Source organism: Nicotiana sylvestris, chromosome 9 (genome assembly GCF_000393655.2).
Source record: "Nicotiana sylvestris chromosome 9, ASM39365v2, whole genome shotgun sequence".
Taxonomy (NCBI): domain Eukaryota; kingdom Viridiplantae; phylum Streptophyta; class Magnoliopsida; order Solanales; family Solanaceae; genus Nicotiana; species Nicotiana sylvestris.
In genome coordinates this window covers 145,321,548-145,343,369 of record NC_091065.1, presented here as the reverse complement: position 1 = coordinate 145,343,369, position 21,822 = coordinate 145,321,548, and the positions used below count along the sequence as shown (strand labels likewise).

At 34.0% G+C, this 21,822-nt stretch overlaps 1 protein-coding gene across 1 annotated transcript; it reads left to right on the top strand.

Annotated features, from left to right (window-relative positions):
- The first annotated feature begins 1,513 nt into the window (after window positions 1-1,513).
- On the top strand, window positions 1,514-6,243 carry LOC104226437 (uncharacterized). Its single transcript, XM_009778444.2, has 10 exons — window positions 1,514-1,624; window positions 1,721-1,933; window positions 3,279-3,445; window positions 3,667-3,765; window positions 3,897-3,965; window positions 4,034-4,174; window positions 4,285-4,374; window positions 4,701-4,868; window positions 5,429-5,504; window positions 5,784-6,243. The coding sequence occupies exons 1-10, from the start codon at window positions 1,576-1,578 to the stop codon at window positions 5,909-5,911; spliced, it is 1,200 nt and encodes a 399-aa protein (XP_009776746.1). The 5' UTR covers window positions 1,514-1,575; the 3' UTR covers window positions 5,912-6,243.
- The last annotated feature ends 15,579 nt before the right edge of the window (window positions 6,244-21,822 follow it).

Below are 21,822 nucleotides of genomic sequence, written 5' to 3'. Positions count from 1 at the left end.
ATGTGAACCAAATAATCCTTCAATTATTTAAATATTTATGTTCATATATACACATATTCTTATTTCATATTTTATTTCATGTAATATAATACATAAATCACATAAATATTGTGGATATTAAACTTAATACCGTCAATCAAAAGAGACTTATAAAAAAAAAATTAATTTTCTTACGCAGCCAACTAAATACGAAGATTGTTTAAGTTATATGCATGGATTAGTGTAATGAATAATCAGTGCCGGCTTCATGGTAAAACACGTAAGACACTTGCTTTAGGCCCCCAAATTTGAGGGGCTCATTTTTTTTAGCAATAGTAGATTTATAGGTTTTCTTTAAAAAAAGTATTAAGTACTTTTAGTAGAAAAATAAAATTTTATATAAATGGAAAAATATTTTTGTTATATCTGTGATATTAGAATTATTATTATGGGATGTATGAATAGTTATAAATTTTTACACTTTCTTTCTTATTTTTTTTAAGTCATAATTTTTCTTTTTCGCTTATCCGGTAAGATTACATACTTTTCTTTTATTTCTTTCCTACTTTCTTCCTCCAAGAGTTTAAAAGTTTAATAGTTCAAAAATTTTAATGGTAAAAATTTGAGATTATTGGGTAAAGGGAATTTAAAAAACACTATCTTAACCTTGAATGTTCCTTAAAATATAATATTCACTCTGATTATGATGGTTTAAATTTATTCCGAATTAAAAGTGTTAAAGAAAATAGTACAAATAGAAGATAATACTCTAATCAGCATATTTATTGGCAGAGCCAGAATTTTCATCAAGGGGTGTCAAAATATAAAAAGTTAGATACACCAAAAAGTAAAGGAGCCAACATGCAGTAAATATATATAAAATAGAAAAAACTTATCTAGCAATACAGTGTAATTTTTCAGCAAATGACCTTTGCTGAATGTGGCTCCGCCATTAAACATATTTAATCAAATAAAAAGACTTGATTCATTTATAAATGCTTATATTTCTTATACAATAATATTACACTTTCTGTAACAGTTGTCTCAACAGAAAGAAATTTTCTAATATTAAAATTGATAAAATTTTGCCTAATTAAGATCAACAATTCTCAAGAAAGATTAAATGAGTTGACTATATTATCATTCGAAAAAGAATTATTAGAAAAAATAAATACTAGAAAATTATTAAAAATTTTGCATCTCAATCAGTTAAAACAATAAAAAATTTTGGGAATTTTTTTTTTTTTTTTTTAAATTTAAGGCCTCCAAATAAATTTTGGCTTTAAGTCACTAAAGTGCTTTGAGGTTTGAGCCGCCCCAGAATGAATTTTACTACTTGTTGTAGGTTACTTATTAAGTATTAGTTATCAATGAATACTAATTAAATAGAATTATCTGAAATTACTTGTTATTACTTTTTTAATCAACGAATACTGATTAAATATTATTTTTATAACTACTGCGACCAATCAAACCACCTCAAAGAGAAATCAGTTAAAAATCGAAACCACACATTTTCGTGTGGGGACAAAAATGTAATCTACTACATAGAGAAAAACAGGAACGGTGCTTCGGCTTCCTTGATGATCAACAGAAATGGCTATAGTCTTACCTTTACTTTCTGTTTCTCACCCTAAAGTTCCAGGTACTTCAACTCACGCTGTGCAATGTTAAATAGGTCAACAATACAAAGTATCAAATGGTGATTCTTTGTTTTCTTTTTCTGATTAATTATTTGTAGGTAAATGGAAAAATTGCAGATACGCTGATTTCTCCAGTAAAAAAGGAACAATATCACGTATTAATAAAATGTGTGCAATTACAACATCAAAGTCGAAGAAAATAGTATGGATATGGACAGAGAACAAGCAAGTGATGACTGCTGCTGTGGAGAGAGGTTGGAATACTTTCATCTTCCCTTCCAATCGTCAAGATCTTGCCCTTGACTGGTCTTGTAAGTGTAATTTTTTTAATTTGTTTTCCAGTTGTTGGTAAATATGTATAGAGTTTATGACTTATATACAATGACAGTGCAAAATATTTTTACACCATCCAGCCAATGTAACCGGTTATAACAAGTTATTCTTCTATTATCCAGGTTACTGTTTCAGGCTTAGCTAAGATTTACCAATTGTTGTAAGTGAAATTAATATAGATTAAAGAATCTATACACTGACTGTGCACAGAACTAGAGTTTAACTTATATACACCGAAAGTATAAAAAGAATTTTATACTATCATGTTACACAAAAGATATTTACAGGTAACTCTTCTAATAGGATTTGCAATCTTGAAAATAAGGCAGGTTACCTGCTACAATAGGTAAAAGTAACATAATAATGATTAATGTAAAGTTCTCTACAATGTCATGTATAAGTTAAATGAGTCATAACCGTCATAAAAATGAGGCACAACTTGTTCTGATTTGAGCTAAGGTGGATCCAGAATTTAAGCAATGAATATATGTACACTGACTAAAGCAAATTTGAAAAAATATGTATATGTAATTTAGAGGTGGATCCAGGACTAAGCTTGATGAGCTCAATCTTAAGGGTTTTAGCACTGAACTCATTGCATCTTTAAAATTATGGATTCAGAATTTTATATTTGTGAAAGTTTTAGTACTTTTTCACATATATACCTATACTACGTATCAAGCGTACTGGGATCGGTTGAAACTGTAGTCAGAACGCTACATCCGCCTCTTTATCTATTAGTTTGGTGACTTATATTTAGTGGGGTATTAGGTGTTTTTTATTAGAGTAGTGGCTGCAAGAGAGCAGATTGTGCTACCCTTGCATAGTCACAATCTTTTTTATTATCACAACTGGTTGTTTGTTGTAGTCAATAAGGTTCAAACTTTCTCAAATTGAAGATTTTTTTTTCCGCTAAAAGTTTAAACCTTTTTCTCTCTTTTTTTAATTCTATGATAAGTGAAGTTTAAACCTTTTATTTTCCTTGTAAAAAAAATAATTAAATTTTCCGGCAAATACTTCGAATTGGGAGGAATGTACCCCAAGTTTCCAGCAATAAACAAGTAACCACTGTCTTTAAATCCCAGACCTGCCAAGTATGTGTTAGTGAGAATTTAGGATGTTTGATAGTAAGTGGCAAAATTCAGAATTTCCAGACACGATAATGAGAAACAAGAGGGGCTTTTCCTGATTCTATATCCTGTACATGTTTTTTTCCAGATTACCTATGAATGTTGAGCATGTATGTGCATTTTGGAATTAGAACTGTGAGGTTTTATATAATGTTTGATTATTTTGCTGCAATTCTGGTTCTATCACGTGCAGCAATTGCAATGATATCTCCTCTCTTTATTGAAGAGGGGCGTCTCTTTGATCTCGAGCATCAGAGAGTTGCTGCATTTGCTGAGGTTTCTTCTCCTCAGCAGTTAGAACAGCTACAGATATTGGAGGAACAGGCAGATAATGTTGTTGTTGATCTATTAGATTGGCAGGTACTTATTGCTTTTCTCTTCACAAAGTTATTTGCATTTGTTCCATAGGTGGGTTGGACGAATTGGGTTGTATGTATTAGCGTATTGAATTTGTATGGTTCATACTGGTTCTGCCTCTAGTTGTTTTATTTGGATGACCCTTGCATTGCTCCAAGTACATTAACTTCTCCATCTTATATGAGTCCACTTCAACTGCTGGTTTGTGTTTGTTTATTCCATAGGTGATACCTGCAGAAAACATTGTTGCGGCTTTTCAAGGCACTCAGAAAACTGTACTTGCAGTCTCAAAGACACAGTCAGAAGCTCAAGTCTTTCTTGAGGTAGTAAAATTGGTTGAACTTTAAGTCATAAGAAAGTAACTTCTCGCACAAAGTAGAGGACTTTAAGGCGCTTAAAGCGGAATTTGCTATTCAAAAACACCAAGTTTCACTCATCCTTTCTTCTTTGCCAGGCCTTGGAACACGGTTTGGGTGGTGTAGTGATGAAAGTTGAGGATGTCGGGGCAATCCTTGACCTGAAGGTAGTGCCTTTCAGAAAGGCAGTCTTCCTTGGCGAAGATTTGATTTTGATGTCAGTTATCATTGTTAGGGTTATTTTGACAGAAGACATGAAGTGGACAGTCTGTTGAACTTGACCAAAGCCAAAATAACTCGTGTTCAAGTGACTGGAATGGGTGACCGTGTCTGTGTGGATATTTGTAGCCTCATGAGACCTGGTGAAGGACTTCTGGTTTGCTCCTATTTTTCTGTCTATTTCTGTTTGTTTACTGTTTACATATGGATTCATTTTTGCATCTTAGTTTATGGAATTTCAGTTTCATTGTATTGTTTTTTCCTTAGGTTGGATCCTTTGCAAGAGGCCTTTTCCTTGTTCACTCTGAATGCTTGGAGTCAAATTACATTTCTAGCCGGCCTTTTCGAGTTAATGCGGTGTGTCTCGTACTAAGCCATTTAAATGTTCAGGAATGGAAAAACTAGAACTAACATTGAACAGATAAGTTGATGGTGAAAGTGTCATTGGTTATTTCAAAGTTTCATTATCATTTCTGGTGGTTTGTGAAATAGTTATCTTCACAAACTGGGCTTGATGCTAACTTCCAAGAGAAGAACTCTAGTATTACCTTAATTGCATTTTCCTGGTAGTGGCTTCTATAAGCTATTTGTTCCAGATCCTCGACCTTAACTCTTGTCAATGAGTTGAATTTTGTTAATGCATCTCAAACTAGAATGTATGACAATTGTTTGGACTTTGGCAGGGGCCTGTTCATGCATATGTTGCTGTTCCAGGAGGAAAGACTAGCTATCTCTCGGAGCTCAAGTCTGGCAAAGAGGTCATTGTGGTTGATCAAAGGGGTATGCAGCGAACAGCTATTGTTGGACGTGTAAAGATTGAGACTAGACCACTTATCCTTGTGGAAGCAAAGGTGTGTGATGCATTCCGCCTTATGCTAAATAAAATGTTCTGTACCTTCTTTGCTTTTTAATTTAACTTTTGAGATGTGTGCTCGTGTAACTTTGACATTGTGTAACTATGGATACAAGCATGAGACAACTATTAATCATAAGGAATCTCAAATAGGATAATAGAACAAATTAGCTGGATGCAGTAGTTTGACAAGGATACCATAGCTTTTGCTTTTTTTTTTTTTTTCCGGAAAAAAGCAAAGTTGCTATCTGCAAACATAGGTGTACACTTGATGTACTTGAAGTATTTAACTTCTGGATGAAACTTCTTGTTTTCAAGAGTAAAAGAATTGGGCGTGAGGCATGAGTGCACCAGCAAATGATCAGTTGGCTCTGTCTTGACTCGTGTAAGTCATAGAACTGTTCTTAAAAATGGTTTCAGCATCTGCAACTTGTAACCTGCTCATACATGAAAATGTAGGATAAGAGTTAATCTTTTTGACTGGGTTAATCTTTTAGCCGGGAACATTTGTCTACTTGACCCTAATGTCTAATTTGATTGGGAAATTGTATAATGCAGGTAGAATCCGAAAATGAAAGTTACTCTATACTCTTGCAGAATGCGGAAACAGTTGGATTAGTCTCTCCGCTTCAAGGTAAATCTTTGAGATGCAGCAGCTTTTTCTCTATTTGCTCCTTTTGAGGTTTAACATTCCATATACCCCACATCTTTGGTCCGGTGGTAAGAGCACTATATGTGATATGTGGGTTAGGTGCAAGTTACGGGTTTGAATCTTGCATGCACAAACGAGTATTTAAGTGGAGAAGGATAGAGGGATAGGCCCATTATCCACCGAGCTTTGGACCGTACTTCACTAACTTTCGGGATTCTTGGTTAATTAAAAAAAGGTCTAACATTCCATATATTTTTGCAGACGAGGGATATCAACGAACAACAATTCCTGTGACCTCACTCAAAGTTGGTGATGAGGTTTGCCTCCTAGTACAGGGAGGTGCTCGGCATACTGGAATAGAAATTAAAGAATTTATTGTTGAGAAGTGAATTAGTTTCTGTGCATTTGAGCTTTTTTTGTTGACAAATGAGTGACCTTCAAGCTCTTGATGATGATACTAATGTAGGAACCTGGCTATGGCATTTAAATTAAAGATCTCAGTTAAAGGATTCACTCTCCTAAAGCTTCCAGGGGTTTGGTGATGTGTTGGTTAGACGCAGGTCACAGAAGTCGGGTATTTAAGTGGAGAATAGTAGAGGGGAGCCATTATTCACCAAGCTAGCGTAGTGCTTTGTAAAATATGGACTCAAAAGACTTCAGTATAATGCAATATAATTTGTGCAAATCATAGTTTAGTTAAATGATTGCACTTTGTCTTAAATACACGAAATTCTTTTTGGGAAAGAGGTGTATGTCAGAAGCGAGTCCCTAACTCCATATGGTTCATGCCCTATTTAAAGAGATGACCTGATCTTATCTGAACATTTAGTTATACCTTTTGGCTATCTTTGGTCCGGATCTTATGTATAACAAGAGTTTAGTGCACCGAATTATCTATTTTGTAAAACAAATTTACTTTTTTAAAATTCTAAATAATTAAATACTAAATATCACTGCATTCACTACTCAGATAAGTGCAAACTTATTATGAATCTTTATTTTTGACTATATAAACAGTTTGAGCTAAATATAGTGATCCGATCACTCCCATTATCAAATGCTACTTCCATATAACCGATCTTTAGCTCTTTAACTGTAAACATTTAATCAATTATTATTGGTAAAAAGTTATTGCATCGGATGTTTATATCAAGTAAGTACTGAAAGTAAAATATTTAATTTGGTATAAATACACTGGTGCAGATAAATATTTGCCGTCACTAGTTTATAGACTTGACCTTTATGATAGCTGCAAGGACAATGACAATAAATTCACTAGCATGAGCTAGCCCGTTTTTGAATAGGTAATCGAAAAATAGCTAGTATTTGCAAAGTCATTAAAAAAAATTAGTCACTATTTTACGCGGAAATAAAATTTGGACAAAAATTCCTAGCCAAAATACGGAAAGTTACCAGCATAATATGCTGGATTATGAAGTTCCTGCAAATTATGCTGCAACTACAACACAATATGTTGTGAAGTTGTATAAGTATGAAAAGTTTCTTTTATTAATTACTATTATACATCACACCGGATGTAAAGTTGATACCAATAAAAAAATGAGTAACTTACCGGATTTATCACTATAAAAATATAAAATAGCTGTAAAATAAACTTCAATTATATACAGTATTGAATTGAAGTTCACTTTACCGAGTCAATGAAAAACTAGTCTCACTGTTATCTTTTTGATAAACTGTGAAGTTGCTGCTTGCTAGTGGGATGCGTTTGTTGGATGTCCATGATTATTTACAACCATGAGATCTACTGGAACAAAGAAACTAAAAAGAACCATTATTTTATATGTTATGTGCATTACTGCTTTGATAACCTAAATTCTTAGACAGGTAAAGAAATTTCACATGCCATAAAGTGATGGCCATAATCTGAAATTACGACCTAGGAAGCAGTCGCCGTGCACTAATAGTAGCTCTATGTTCCATAACCAACCCTAGCCTCTACATCATCTAAACATTTAACCGGGGTAAGTTGACAAGAATTTAGTTGTACAAATATTCGGCGCGAGTAAATTCTTATCATGACGAAATATGCAATCTCTAATATTGAATGCAAACACATCATGTTTTCGATATTTACTATATGTCTGCTCGATTTTTTTCTTAAAAAGAATAAAAATATACAATGAATATGTGCTTATTAATGTCACAAAATACTAATGAAACAACATTTGTTTTTGTATTAACTGATATAAAATGGAGGCGGACATATGCTTTACCAAATAGGCAATAAACCCTTAGGCATGGCTGATAGGGGTGTCAATGAATATTTGAAAACGGACTAAATCGACCGAATCGTATCATACCAAACCGATTTTTAGGCTTCTTTTAATAAAATCGTAGATTTTTATATAAATCTATAACTATACCGATAATTAACGTAGGTTTTTTATTTTATAAAAATAAACTGAAAAAATACCGAACCGTACCGAATAAATTTACAAAAATATATTTATATGTTAAGTTTAAAAATAATAAAGCATTAAATTTTTTCTTGGGCCTTGGAATTATGAAATAGTTACAAGCCAATAAGTAATTAAACTCTAAATTCTAATTCCCAAACTTATTATGCTACTTCTATTGAAACGAAATTATTTCCAGCATATATTCACTAGCAAGACACAAGGTATTGTAGCGATTAGCAGGGGCGGATGCATACCTAAGGAAGTGGTGTCACACGACACAGCTTCGTCAGAAATTTTTACTAAATATATGTATTAATACTGTGAGGAAATGGATAAGTAGGAAAAAATGACACCAAATGACATAAATTGTCTCTTGGTGTGTTGGCTACGTGCTTGATTTTACTCTAAGAGGTTATAGGTTTGAACCTCCACTAGTTCACTTTGTTTAGCGCAAACATTTGAGAGAGCCTCTTTTTGTTAAGAATTGTGATCAAGTAGAATCGAACATATGACATTTTCTAACTTAACACTCAACAAAATCAATAGATTAGGGCTATTTCTTGTTTAGAAGTATGATAATTGAAGTTATTATTCTCATTATTCATCTATAAAATTCGACACCCCTTAAAAAAAATTCCGCATACGCCCCTGGCGATTAGGAGTAGCAACCTACAATATATTGAATATATTTACTTTCGTATGAATTAAATTTATCTTTTTAAAATGTTTAATCTTCTATAGACTTTATTCTTGAATCCCAACTTGGTTAACATCTTTCCACTCGTGTGATTTATATTTTTTTTATTTGCTTAGCTTCGTTTACGCTGCTGTAGAATATTTGATGGATCTATTCTTTAGCCATCTTTTATATTTTCTTGATTCATCACTTTTTAAACTGTAAAAATATCTAAAGAGTTTTGTTAAGTCATATAAAAGTACGTATGTTATTGCATACTATTTCTACTAGTCACCTTTAATGACATTTAAAAAAATTACCGAACCGTACCGATACCGAAGAGAAACTGACATGATTGGGACGGTTTCGAAAAGTCTAATTTTAGTTATACATAATAGAATAATCGAAAAATTGATACGGTACAAAATTCATAAAATAACCGGCCGAACCAAACCATTGACACCCTTAATGGCTGTATACATATATCGAGTAATTCAAGGTGTAAGTGCGCACAAGACGTCTTTTAGGATGTACTAGACGAGCAACTCAAGCATAATATATGTACAGGGCACATATTTCACCATCAAGATGTTAGTCCAAAATTGAGACTTAAGTTTAATATACGATCTCTTCAATCGTGTAAATGTTATGTTGATTTGAAGCAACTTTTGGAAGAGTACTAATTTTATCTTTAAAAATATTCTTTACAAGTTACCAATTTTATCGGATGTCCACAAAAATTACCAAACCAATTTTATAAGATGTCCTCGAAGGAACAAAAATTACCAATATTTACTTCATTGTTAGATGGTCTATCACCATCCCACGTCTAGAGTCATACAAATTAATGATGACAAAGATCAACAAATCCAAACATATAAGCAACAGGTGAGAGAGCCCTAGTGTGCAGTTGCTGGAAATTAATAAATGTTGATTATGACTCATATGGTCAATTTCATTTTTGGATCAATAACTTGTCTTTAAGTTTGCAAATGAAACATTTGTAAATTGATTTCTATCTCCTCCATATTTCCTTCTTCGAGGCCACAAAAAGTGGTTTCATTTTTTGTGCTGCCTCCCAATTGTTTAAACTTTTGAGCCAAAAGTAGCTTTAAGTGGAATAATCCACAGTTACCTGATATGATTTCTGTCTCCTACTCCATGTGTCTTCACAACTTTCTAACTGTTTTGACGTAATGTCTTTGCTCACTATGGGCGGATTTACAATATGAGTTACAAATTTAGTCGTGTCATGATAAAAATCAAAATGTGGATGTCTACTCTTCCTCCGTGATCTTTCTCTCAAATGGTTAATGACATATTCAATGACATATTTTCTATGTTCAATGACATATTCCATGACATATTCCATGACATATAAAGGCCTTGTAATAGATAGGAAAATACACACAATTGAAGAAGAAAATTTCTTCCTTTCTCTCTATCTCTTTCTTGTTCATGTTTTACTAAATTGCTTTTATTTCATAACACGTTATCAGCACGAGTCTCTAACCAATTGTATATATATCTACAAAATTTTTCCTACATCCGGAAAGATTACAATTAGAAGCTATACATATCATCATATGGTTAAATGTAAAGAGAAACTACATATGGTAAGTAATGAAATGTAAGAAGGTATGATTATCTTATACTTGTCATTCCTCTAAAATCCCATATGCACACAACTTCGTACTACACATATATTACATAAGCACATATTAATATTACATCTTTTATATCACATGAATGAAATAAAATTTTCGAAGTTCTATATATGAAAATCATAGTAGCAGTTAATTGTTGATATGATGCATGTCATGGTAACCAAGGATATTTTATATAAATTGTCTTATGCATATTTGTGTGTTAACTATCTTCAATCTGTCCTGCCGCTTTTAACATTTTCATTTACTTGGATGAATATTTTTTTTTCCTTTTGGATTTTTACACTTGCATATAGTACAAAAAAAAGAATAAAAAAATTGGTCATACTGATTAAAAGCATAAATCATCTTGAAGAAAACAAGAAATACTTCACATCTTTATCTAGGTTGATTAATTACTTCTTTGAAATTTGGAAAACAAACCAGCTATTGAGAAAGTATACTTCATAATTTATGGTCGTATCATTTGAAAGCAAACAATGATTAGTATGACTACTAGAAGAGGTATTTTTGAGTATCCATGACCTACTTGATGCTTGCTACTGACTTACCATTTTTAAGTATTTTATATGAATGATGCACAAGCTACAACTGGTAAGTTGTTACCTATAATGTCACTTTTCAGGTAATATAAATACTGAATTTATGTATTAGTATTATATGTGTGTTGTTACCTATATGGTGTACTTTTGATAAATTTATTCACTAATTGCTTGGTTGAATTGAGTGAAGGAAAGTTATGGCGTTAAATCAAATCCAATAGGTAGGATATACCCTAAAAACAATAATATTTTTGAGAGAGACTCAATAAATATTATGACAATGATTTTATGATCCTTTTAAACTCTAATAGAATTTAGAAGAAATATTCTGACTACAAACGGTTGTATTTCATATAGATGCTACAAATAATTAATAAAGCTTTACGCTGATTTGAGATTTGTACACTTATTTAAGAAAGCAAATTTGATTTGCTAAGTTGCAAATTAGTTGTGTATAACTTTTTTTGGCATGTGATTGAAATTAAGGCTTAAGAATGAATCTCAATATTGTTTAGCCTGTTATGCCACTAATTGAGGAATAGACATCGGGATCAAGTCCTGATGCTCCATAATGATAAGAGTTGGGTTTGAGTCCCAATTTATTATGGCCTACCATGCCTTTATATTGGTAAGACATTGGGTTTGAGTCCTAATGTACCATATTGATGATATAATGATGACTAAAGAAAAATAATATATTTTTCATGAAAAGGCATGAAAATTGTCCCACTTGATTTGCTCCATTCTTGAAGTGAATGTGATAACAATGCATAATAAGTTTCAATGAAGACAAGTGGTTGAACAATGAACGTGGGCGTTCCAAATATCAAAATAATAATAATCATCACTATGATTATAAAAGGAGAACAATAAGGGTTCTCAAAATAGTCCTTCAAAATGTGAAGGCAATGCTTACCATCAAATTGGTATGAAAATAATAAAGCACGTCGCTGATTATGATCCATTCCTTGAAGAGAATGTGACTTATGATAAGCATTGAGAATGCAAACCCATTCCTAAAGTTGAATGTGGCAATATGTGATAAAAGCAATGAATAAAGACATGCAATTCATGATTATATGAATACCACACAACTCACCTCTAAGGGAGGTTTGAGTAAAATAAAGAGAATAAATATTATTGTGTGGTTACATGAATATGTCATTGGTCGCGTACATGTGATATGCCAAATATTATTTTGTCATGCCTTATAAAAGTTATTAAAGGCAAAATTAAAGCAAGAAATGATTTTGCTTATGATGATTTTGACCATGATAATTTATTATGATATAATTTTCTCCGTGAAGGAGACATTTACCATATGAATGGTATGATAAAAGATCTTGTAGTACAAAAGTTGTTAAGAACTCCGAAAAAACTAATTTGTTACTACCCCGATGAATAAACTTATTCATGACATTGATATTGTAAAGTCTCAAAAGAAACTTTTTGAGTTTCAAATATATAAGTCAAAGTGATTGGCATATTGAGACTATAAATGAAAGGAAGATTGAATATCTTCATATTTCTATAATCATACCGGGTAAATATGAAAGGTTACCCGATCTTCTTTCTATTTGTACTACACAAATATAAGCATGATGCTGGAATCATATGCCACAAGTAAACTAGAGATTTACTAAAATAAATATTAATTGGCATGACCGGTTGACCATATCGGTTCAATTATGATGCGAAAAATTAATTAAGAATTACATTGACACATATTGAAGAATAGAAGATTCTTCAAGAATTCTCTTGTGCTGCTTATTCTCATGATATACCAGTTAAAGGTTGGGATTGAATCCTTTGATTTCTGGAAGGAATAAAAGGTGATATATATATGGGCCCAGTCACCTGCCATGTGGACTGTTTACTATAATATGATTTTAATAGATGCATCTATTTTATGGTCACATGTGCATTTGTTATCAACTTGCAGTTTGGTTTTTGCAAGATTGCTTGCTCAAATTATTAGAGCACAATTCCAGAATATAAATTATGATGATTTATCTTAATAATACTGGTTTAAATCCAAGTTGGTTTAGCAGAAATTGTATGCCTCCAATTATAGCTAAATCATTGGTTATGAGAACAAAACTCCCAAAAACGAAATTTGGTATGAGATTTATTATTTAATATACAGCAGCACTTGTACGCATCTAGCCAAGTTATAAAAAAATTTCCCTATCACAATCGGTTCAGGGTCAGGAACCAAATAATTTCTATATAGAAATATGGATGTGCTATATGATTTAATTATGCCACCAAAATGCACAAAGATGAGTTCCCAAAGATGGTTGGGAAATGTGTTGGTGATTCCAACATTAGGGGGAGAAAATGGGCAGCTAAGAAAGTGATACGTTAAATGAATTATTATGAATACATATAGATCCTCGTACAAGAAAATATAAACTTGAAGTTCAAGTGATAATTCATTTACAAATTATTGTCAGACGCATTTGCTGACCCAAAGCTAAATGTCATATTTCAGCTGCTAATGCTCCAAATAGAATAAAATCCATGAGGGATAGAGTCTATGGCACACATGAAGTGTAATAGACCAATCGGTTCCAAAGATAAAACTCCTTGAAGAAGGAGAGGGGCAAATATTCAAAATGGTCATAATAAGGAGGCAAGTGCCCTAGAAGAGCACCACGACATAACACTTCATAAGACCTCATGGGAGAGGCTCAGGTACCTGAAAATAATGAAATAAAGAGATCTCAATAAGTTATGTCTTTATTGGGTAATAATGGAACCGACATAAAATGATTGTCGACGATATTGTTAATATAATGTAGCGCTCAATATGATTAATATTGACGAGGATCTTGAGATCAAATCTGTCATGAAATTTGGACGGATAAAAGATTGGCCAAATAAAAAATACGCAATGAAATTTACTTCACTTGAAAAATGTGAAGTTGGACGGATAGTCCAACACCTAAAAGTATAAAGTCAATTGAGGTATAAATGTGTTCTTGTGCGAAAGGTTCAAGTCGATAGACATAAAGACGACTTGTGGCACAAGAAAATTAGTAAATATCCTCACATTGATTATATGGAGACATGTTCTCTTATAGTGGATATAGTCACTTCAGGTTTTAATCTGGCAATATATGAAAAACTTGATATGCGTATAGTGGATATCATTGAAAGATTTAAATTGTCTTGGAGCATATTAAGGTTTCCAAGAAATTTATTAAATAATGCTTCAAAAATCCTTATACGGATTGAAACAATCAGGGTCCATGTGGTATAATCGCCCGAGAGAATACTTGTTGAAAGAAGGGTATAAGTATAATTCAATTTGTCCTTGTGTCCTTATAAAAGGATATGGATTTGAATTTGTTATAATCGCCATGTATGTTGATGATTCAAATATCATTAGAACTCCCGGAGAGCTTCCTAAAGCAGTAGACTGTTTAAAGAAAGAATTTGAAATGAAAGATCTTGGAAAGACAAAATTTTGTCTTGGTCTACAAATTGAATATATGAAAGATAGAATTTTTGTCCTTCAATCAACATACACTAAAAAGATTTTAAAGAGCTTCTATGTGGATAAAGCACATCCATTAAGTACCCCGATGGTTGTGAGATTACTCGATATAAATAAAGATCCACTCCGACCTCATGAAAATAATGAAGAGCTTCTTGGTCCTAAAGTACCATATCGTAATGCAATTGGTGCGCTAATATATCTTGCTAACACTACAAGGAATGACATAACCTTTTCAGTTAATGTCTTAACAAGATATAGCTCTGCTCAAGGAGAAATTGGAAAAAAATCAAGCACATATTGCGTTATCTAAGGGGGATTACCGATGTGGGCTTATTTTATGGCAATGATTGCAATACCGATCTTGTTGGTTATGTCGATGTGGAGTATTTATCTGACACACACAAGGCTTGATCTCAAACATGTTATGTGTTTACATGTGTGGCACTGTCATATCTTGGCGATCGACTAAGCAATCAATCGTGGCTACTTCTTCTAATCATGCTGAGATAATTGCTATTCATGAAGCAAGTCGAGAATGTGTATGGTTGAGGTCTACTATACATCTTATTCGAGACAAATGTGGTTTGAAGTGTGATAAACTACCCACAGTTTTGTATGAAGAAAATACAACATGCATAGCCCAATTAAAGGGAGGATTCATAAAGGAGTTAGGACAAAGCACATTTCACCTAAATTATTGTTCACACATGATCTTCAAAAGAATTGTGATATTAATGTGCAACGGATCCGTTCAAGTAATAATATGGCTGATTTGTTCACCAAATATCTACCGGCGTCAACCTTCAAGAAACTAGTGTACAAGATTGGGATACGAAGGCTCAACGATGTGAACTGATGATCTCATTAGGGGGAGTTAATATGCGTTGTACTCTTTTTCCCTTACAAGGTTTTGTCCCATTGGGTTTTCCTTGCAAGGTTTTTAACGAGGCAACCAAAAGGCGTATTTCTAAATATGTGTACTCTTTTTCCTTCATTAGGATTTTTTTCCCATAGGGTTTTTTCCTAATAAGGTTTTAACGAGGCACATTATTTATGGACATCCAAGGGGGAGTGTTATGATAAAAATCAAAATATGGTGGATGTCTACTCTTCCTCCATGATCTTTCTCTCAAATGGTTAATGACATATTCAATGACATATTTTCTATGTTCAATGACATATTCCATGACATATTTTCTTCACTTTTCATGCCTATATAAAGGCCTTGTAATAGATAGGAAAATACACACAATTGAAGAAGAAAATTTCTTCCTTTCTCTCTATCTCTTTCTTGTTCATGTTTTACTAAATTGTCTTTATTTCTTGTTCATGTTTTACTAAATTGCTTTTATTTCATAACAAGTCGGACTTAGTAATTTTGGCTAAATTATGTATATGTATTAAAAATATATTAAATACGTATGGATTATAAATTTTGAACCTAATAACTCAAATGATCAATAAGTTTAGTGACATTGTGAACCTATAAAATTCAAATTCGGAATCCGTCTTTGTGCTCATTTCTAGAGAAGCTTGTCTAAATAATAATTTGTGTATATTTTAACAATATTTTATCACTTTCGTTACTGGAGATTATTAACTTTATCTTTATGTATATAATTTAAAGTAAAGAAAGAATTGTTAAACAAAGATTAGGCCCTTGGTAGTTTATACTTTATAACGTGAAGCACCTTTTAAGAGAAAAATTCCAACTCTATCATGTAAAGTCTCAAGAAAGTGATGCAATATATGCACATCAAAGATTGTGGTAAGATGATAAAGTACCCTCTATCATTATTATTGCGGAAGATCAAGTAGATAGATAAGAAAAAAATAACAAAAGGAAGCCTAATCCTCGGGCAAAAACATAGAGAATTTTTTGGTATGAATAAGAAGAAAAGCCATCTTTAGAATCCCTAATCACAATCACTATATATAGATCCTAAATAGTCCCAAACATATAAGAAAAAGGTTTACCAATCCGAGAAGGACACTAAATTTTTCTTTCCCAAATTTATTAGAACAATGGGTTTCCCAAACCTATAGGGATTATGAGTTTCTTAAAATATAAGAAAATAATTCAAGCCACAAATAACAAATCTTCCCCTTGACTTGAATTCTCTTCATCAATAGGAACAACTTCTCTCTACCTTGCCCTTAGCCCTCGAAAGGGCTTTACCCATTACCGCAAACATCAACCAAGTCTAGGCGCGCCTAAGCTTATTTAGAGACCTAATCTCTTCAACTATCAACAAATCCGTCGATCTGCTTCTGCACTCGAAATAACTTCAGGATAGCTATTACACTCAAGCACATCAACGATCTCTACAAATACTAAAGCAAACCCCACAGTTTTCGTATATCCAAGAAGATTCCCATCAATTACGTTTGCAAGCCTATGCGATCGGTTGATCACTCTCTTCTCTCTGCCTGTTGCAATGCTATATGATACTTGCGCAGGTACATCAACATTATCTATGTCGCCAATGGATGAAGCTGAACGAGAGTATATGTCAAAGGTACCATACGCAAATGCTGTTGGTAGCTTGATGTATGCAATGGTTTGCACAAGGCCTGACATTTCACAAGCTGTTGGAGTTATTAGCAGATATATGCACAATCCAGGGAAGGAGCATTGGCAAGCTGTGAAGTGGATTCTACGGTATATTCATAATACTGTAGATGTCGGGTTAGTTTTTGAGCAGGAAGACAATCAGTCTGTAGTTGGATATTGTGACTCAGATTTTGCGGGTGATCTGGACAAACGAAGATCAACTACTGGTTATGTGTTTACTTTTGCAAAGGCACCAGTTAGTTGGAAGTCTACTTTGCAGTCAACAGTTGCTTTGTCTACAACAGAGGCAGAGTACATGGCTATTACAGAGGCTGTGAAAGAGGCAATTTGGCTTCAAGGATTGCTAAAGGAGCTTGGTGTTGAACAAAAAGGTATCACAATTTTTTGTGATAGTCAAAGTGCTATTCAATTAGCGAAGAACCAAGTTTATCATGCAAGGACGAAGCACATTGATGTTCGGTATCATTTCGTACGAGAAATCATAGAAGAAGGTGGAGTCACGGTGAAGAAAATTCATACTACAGAGAATCCTGCTGATATGCTGACAAAGGTGGTGACTGCGGTCAAGTTTCAACATTGTTTGGATTTGATCAACATTGTTGAACACTGAAGATTGAAGATGAAGACACAACCAAAATTTGTTATTGAGAGAGAATTGAAAATGTGGAATTTTGCCAAGGTGGAGATTTGTTGAAGTTTGGCAAAATGCCAAAGTCCCACATTGGTTGGGAGTTAAGTTTGGGGGGGATTTTTCCCCTATAAAAGAAGGCCTAATGTTTAGGATTGAAACACACCTCTCATTTGCCTTCTCATCTGTTTAAGGCATTTGTATCTTCTCTCTTTAGTATTATTTCACTTGTATTTTTGGAGTGGAATAAAATATTGGTTGTGTCCGAGGAGTAGGCAAAATTAGCCGAACCTCGTAAATTCTGGTGTTCCCTTTATTGTTGCTTTATTGTCTTATTTATTATTTGGTGGCTGTCATAATTTTTGGTATAGTAGTTGTGACTTATTCACACTATATACATTTGGCTTCCGCAACAATTGGTATCAGAGCCAAGGTACTGTCTAAGTATGCTCTGTGGTTGCAGCATAGTCTGATCTTCCACATCAGAAAAGATTTATCTTGGTAACTGAGTCAAGGTTCTGTCTGAGTATGCTCTGTGGTTGCAGCTTAGTCTGATCTTCCACACCAGAAAGGAAATAATCTTGATTTGTGTCGTCAGCTATTAAATAATATTTGTGTCAAAGATGGGAGACAATAAACAAGAAGAATCTACATCAAGTGTCAACAATACGTCATCATTGGCATCTTCGCTTATGACAAGAATTGTGTCAAATGCGAAATTTGCGGTAGAAATTTTTGACGGGTCCGGACATTTTGGGATGTGGCAAGGCGAGGTTCTAGATGTCCTTTTTCAACAAGGGCTAGATCTGGCCATTGAAGAAAAGAAACCAGATGTTATTGGAGAAGAAGATTGGAGAATTATCAACCGTGTTGCTTGCGGTACCATTCGATCCTACCTTGCTAGAGAGCAGAAATATCCATACACAAAGGAAACTTCAACAAGTAAATTATGGAAAGCACTGGAGGATAAATTTTTGAAGAAAAATAGTCAAAATAAATTGTACATGAAGAAGAGATAGTTCCGCTTCACCAATGTTCTTGGTACCACGATGAATGAACATATCACCAGTTTCAATAAGTTGGTCATAAATTTGCAAAATATGGATGCAACTTTTGATGATGGTGACTTAGCCTTGATGTTGTTGGGGTCATACGAGCACCTTGAAACTACTCTACTCCATGAAAATGACGAAATTTCTCTCAGAGAAGTTTGTTCGACTTTGTACAGCTATGAACAAAAAAAGGGAGAAAAACAGAAGGACGGAGAAAGAGAAGCACATGGTTGTGAGGGGTCATCCTTAAAATCAAACGAGGATAAGGAAGGGAAGATCCAAGTTAAGATCTAGACCCAGCAAAGATGAATGTGCCTTTTGTCGAGAAAAGGGACACTGGAAGAAAGGCTGTCCGAAGTTGAAGAATAAGGCCAAACGTAATAATGGAAAGGTCATTATGGATTCAAATGTAACTGATTGTGATGATTCAGACTTCTCATTAGTTACAACAGAGTCATCAACATCATCAGACATATGGTTGATGGACTTGGCTTGTAGCTATCATATGTATCCCAACAGGGACTGGTTCGTAGATTTTCAAGAAGGAGAATACGGAGTCATTCATACAGCGGATAACAGCCCTCATACCACATATGGAATTTAATACGATTAAGAAACCATGATGGAATGATCAGATCATTAACAGATGTTCGATATGTATCGGATTTGAAGAAAAAACTCATCTCTGTGGGAGCCCTAGAATCAAATGGGTTTAAAATCATTGTAGAAAATAGAGTAACGAGAGTATGCTCCGGTGCACTAGTGGTAATGAAGGCCAATCGGAAGAACAATAACATGTACCGTTATCGTGGCAGTACAGTTATTGGGACAGTGACAGTGACATCCAGTGACCACAAAGAGGCAGAAGCAACCAGGCTATGGCACATGCGCTTGGGACAAGCTGGAGGAAAATCCTTAAAAACTCTATCAGATCAAGGATTGTTAAAATGAGTAAAGGCTTGCAACTTAGAGTTTTGCAAGCATTGTGTCAAAGGGAAACAAACAAGGGTTAAATTTGGTACAACGATCCATAATACTAAAGGCATTTTGGATTATGTACACTTTGATATTTGGGGTCCTTCCAAAATACCTTCATTGGGTGGGAAGCACTATTTTGTAACCTTTATTGATGATTTTTTCCAAAGAGTGTGGGTGTATATAATGAAAAGCAAAGATGAAGTGTTGGAAATTTTTCTCAAATGGAAAATGATTGTGGAGAATCAAACAAGCAGGAGGATCAAGTGTATTCGCACAGACAATGGAGGTGAATAAAAAATGATCATTTTAATAAGGCCTGTGAAAATGATGGCATCGTCCGACACTTCACTGTCAAACATACACCACAACAGAATGGAGTGGCAGAACGTATGAACCGGACCTTGCTGGAGAAGGTACGGTGTATGTTGTCCAATGCTAGCTTGGGCAAAGAATTTTGGGCTAAAGCAATTACATATGCACTCCACCTCATTAATCGTCTACCATCTGCTGCTATTGATGGAAAGACACCATTTGAAAAATGGTATGGAAAGCCTGCTGTAGATTATGACTCTTTGCACGTGTTTGGCTCAACTGCATATTATCATGTGATAGAGTCAAAATTGAATCCAATGGCAAATAAGGCTATTTTTATGGGGATTACTTCTGGAGTAAAATGACACCGCTTATGGTGTCCTATGACAAAGAAAGTAATATTCAGTAGGGATGTTACCTTTGATGAATCTGTTATGGTAAATAAGGTAACATAAGATACCAAACAAAATGAGGGTGCTTCTAAACAGGTGGAGTTTTAGGAAAAATTTATTTTCCTACACAAGAAGCAGATGAGGAAACAAATGAAGATTATCCTCTAGAAGAAGAGCCAGTAGAGAGTGAGATTCCAACTCAAGAACCTCAACAACAACTTGAATCAATTGCAAATAGCAGGCCATAAAGGACAATAACAAAACATGTTCGTTTTATAGAGATGGTTGCTTGTGCCGCCTCAATTGTAGCCGATGATGTTCCGACCACTTATAAAGACGCAGTCCAAAGTTCAGAAGAAGATAAGTGGAGGATTGCCATAAATGATGAAATACAGTCCCTTCATCAGAATCATACATGGAAATTGGCCAATCTCCCGAAGGGAAAGAAAGCAAATGGGTTCAAATGAGTATTTACAAAGAAAGAAAGATTTTCTAACCAAGAAGATGTTCCCTACAAAGCAAGATTGGTGGCCAAAGGATATGCTCAAAAAGAGGGAATTGATTACAATGAAGTATTTTCTCCAGTTGTAAAACATTCCTCCGTTAGAATTATGTTGGCTTTGGTAGCACAGTTGGATTTGGAACTAGTTCAGATAGATGTAAAAATTGCGTTTTTACATGAAAACTTGGAGGAGGAAATCTACATGACTCATCCAGAAGGATTCAAAGTTGCTGGAAAAGAAAATATGGTATGCAAATTTGAAAAATCATTATACGGATTGAAACAATCTTCTAGACAATGGTACAAGCGATTTGACAAGTTTATGTTGCGGCAAGGGTACAAGAGAAGCAAATACGATCATTGTGTATATTTGCGCAAGCTTGAAGATGGTTCCTTTGTATATCTTCTCCTATATGTTGATGATATGTTGATAGCTTCCAAGAATTCGGAAGAAATTGATAAGTTGAAGATTCAACTGAAGAAGGAGTTCGAGATGAAGGATCTGGGTGAGGCAAAGAAAATTCTTGGCATGGAGATAATAAGAGATAGACGTTCAAAGAAACTCTGTTTATCTCAAAAAGAATATTTGAAGAGAGTACTACAACGTTTTGGCATAGATGAGAAGACTAAGCCAGTTAGTACTCCACTTGCTCCCCATTTTAAGCTAAGTACTACTATGTCACCAAAAGATGAAGCTGAACATGAGTATATGTCAAGGGTACCATACACAAATGTTGTTGGTAGCTTGATGTATGCAATGGTCTGTACGAGACCTGACATTTCACAAGTTGTTAGAGTTATTAACAGATATATGCATAATCCAGGAAAGGAGCATTGACAAGCTGTGAAGTAAATTCTACGGTATATTCATAATACTGTAGATGTTGGGTTGGTTTTTGAGCAGGAAGGCAATCAATCTGTAGTTGGATATTGTGACTCAGATTTTGCGGGTGATCTGGACAAACGAAGATCAACAACTGGTTATGTGTTTACTTTTGCAAAGGCACCAGTTAGTTGGAAGTCTACTTTGCAGTCAACAGTTGCTTTG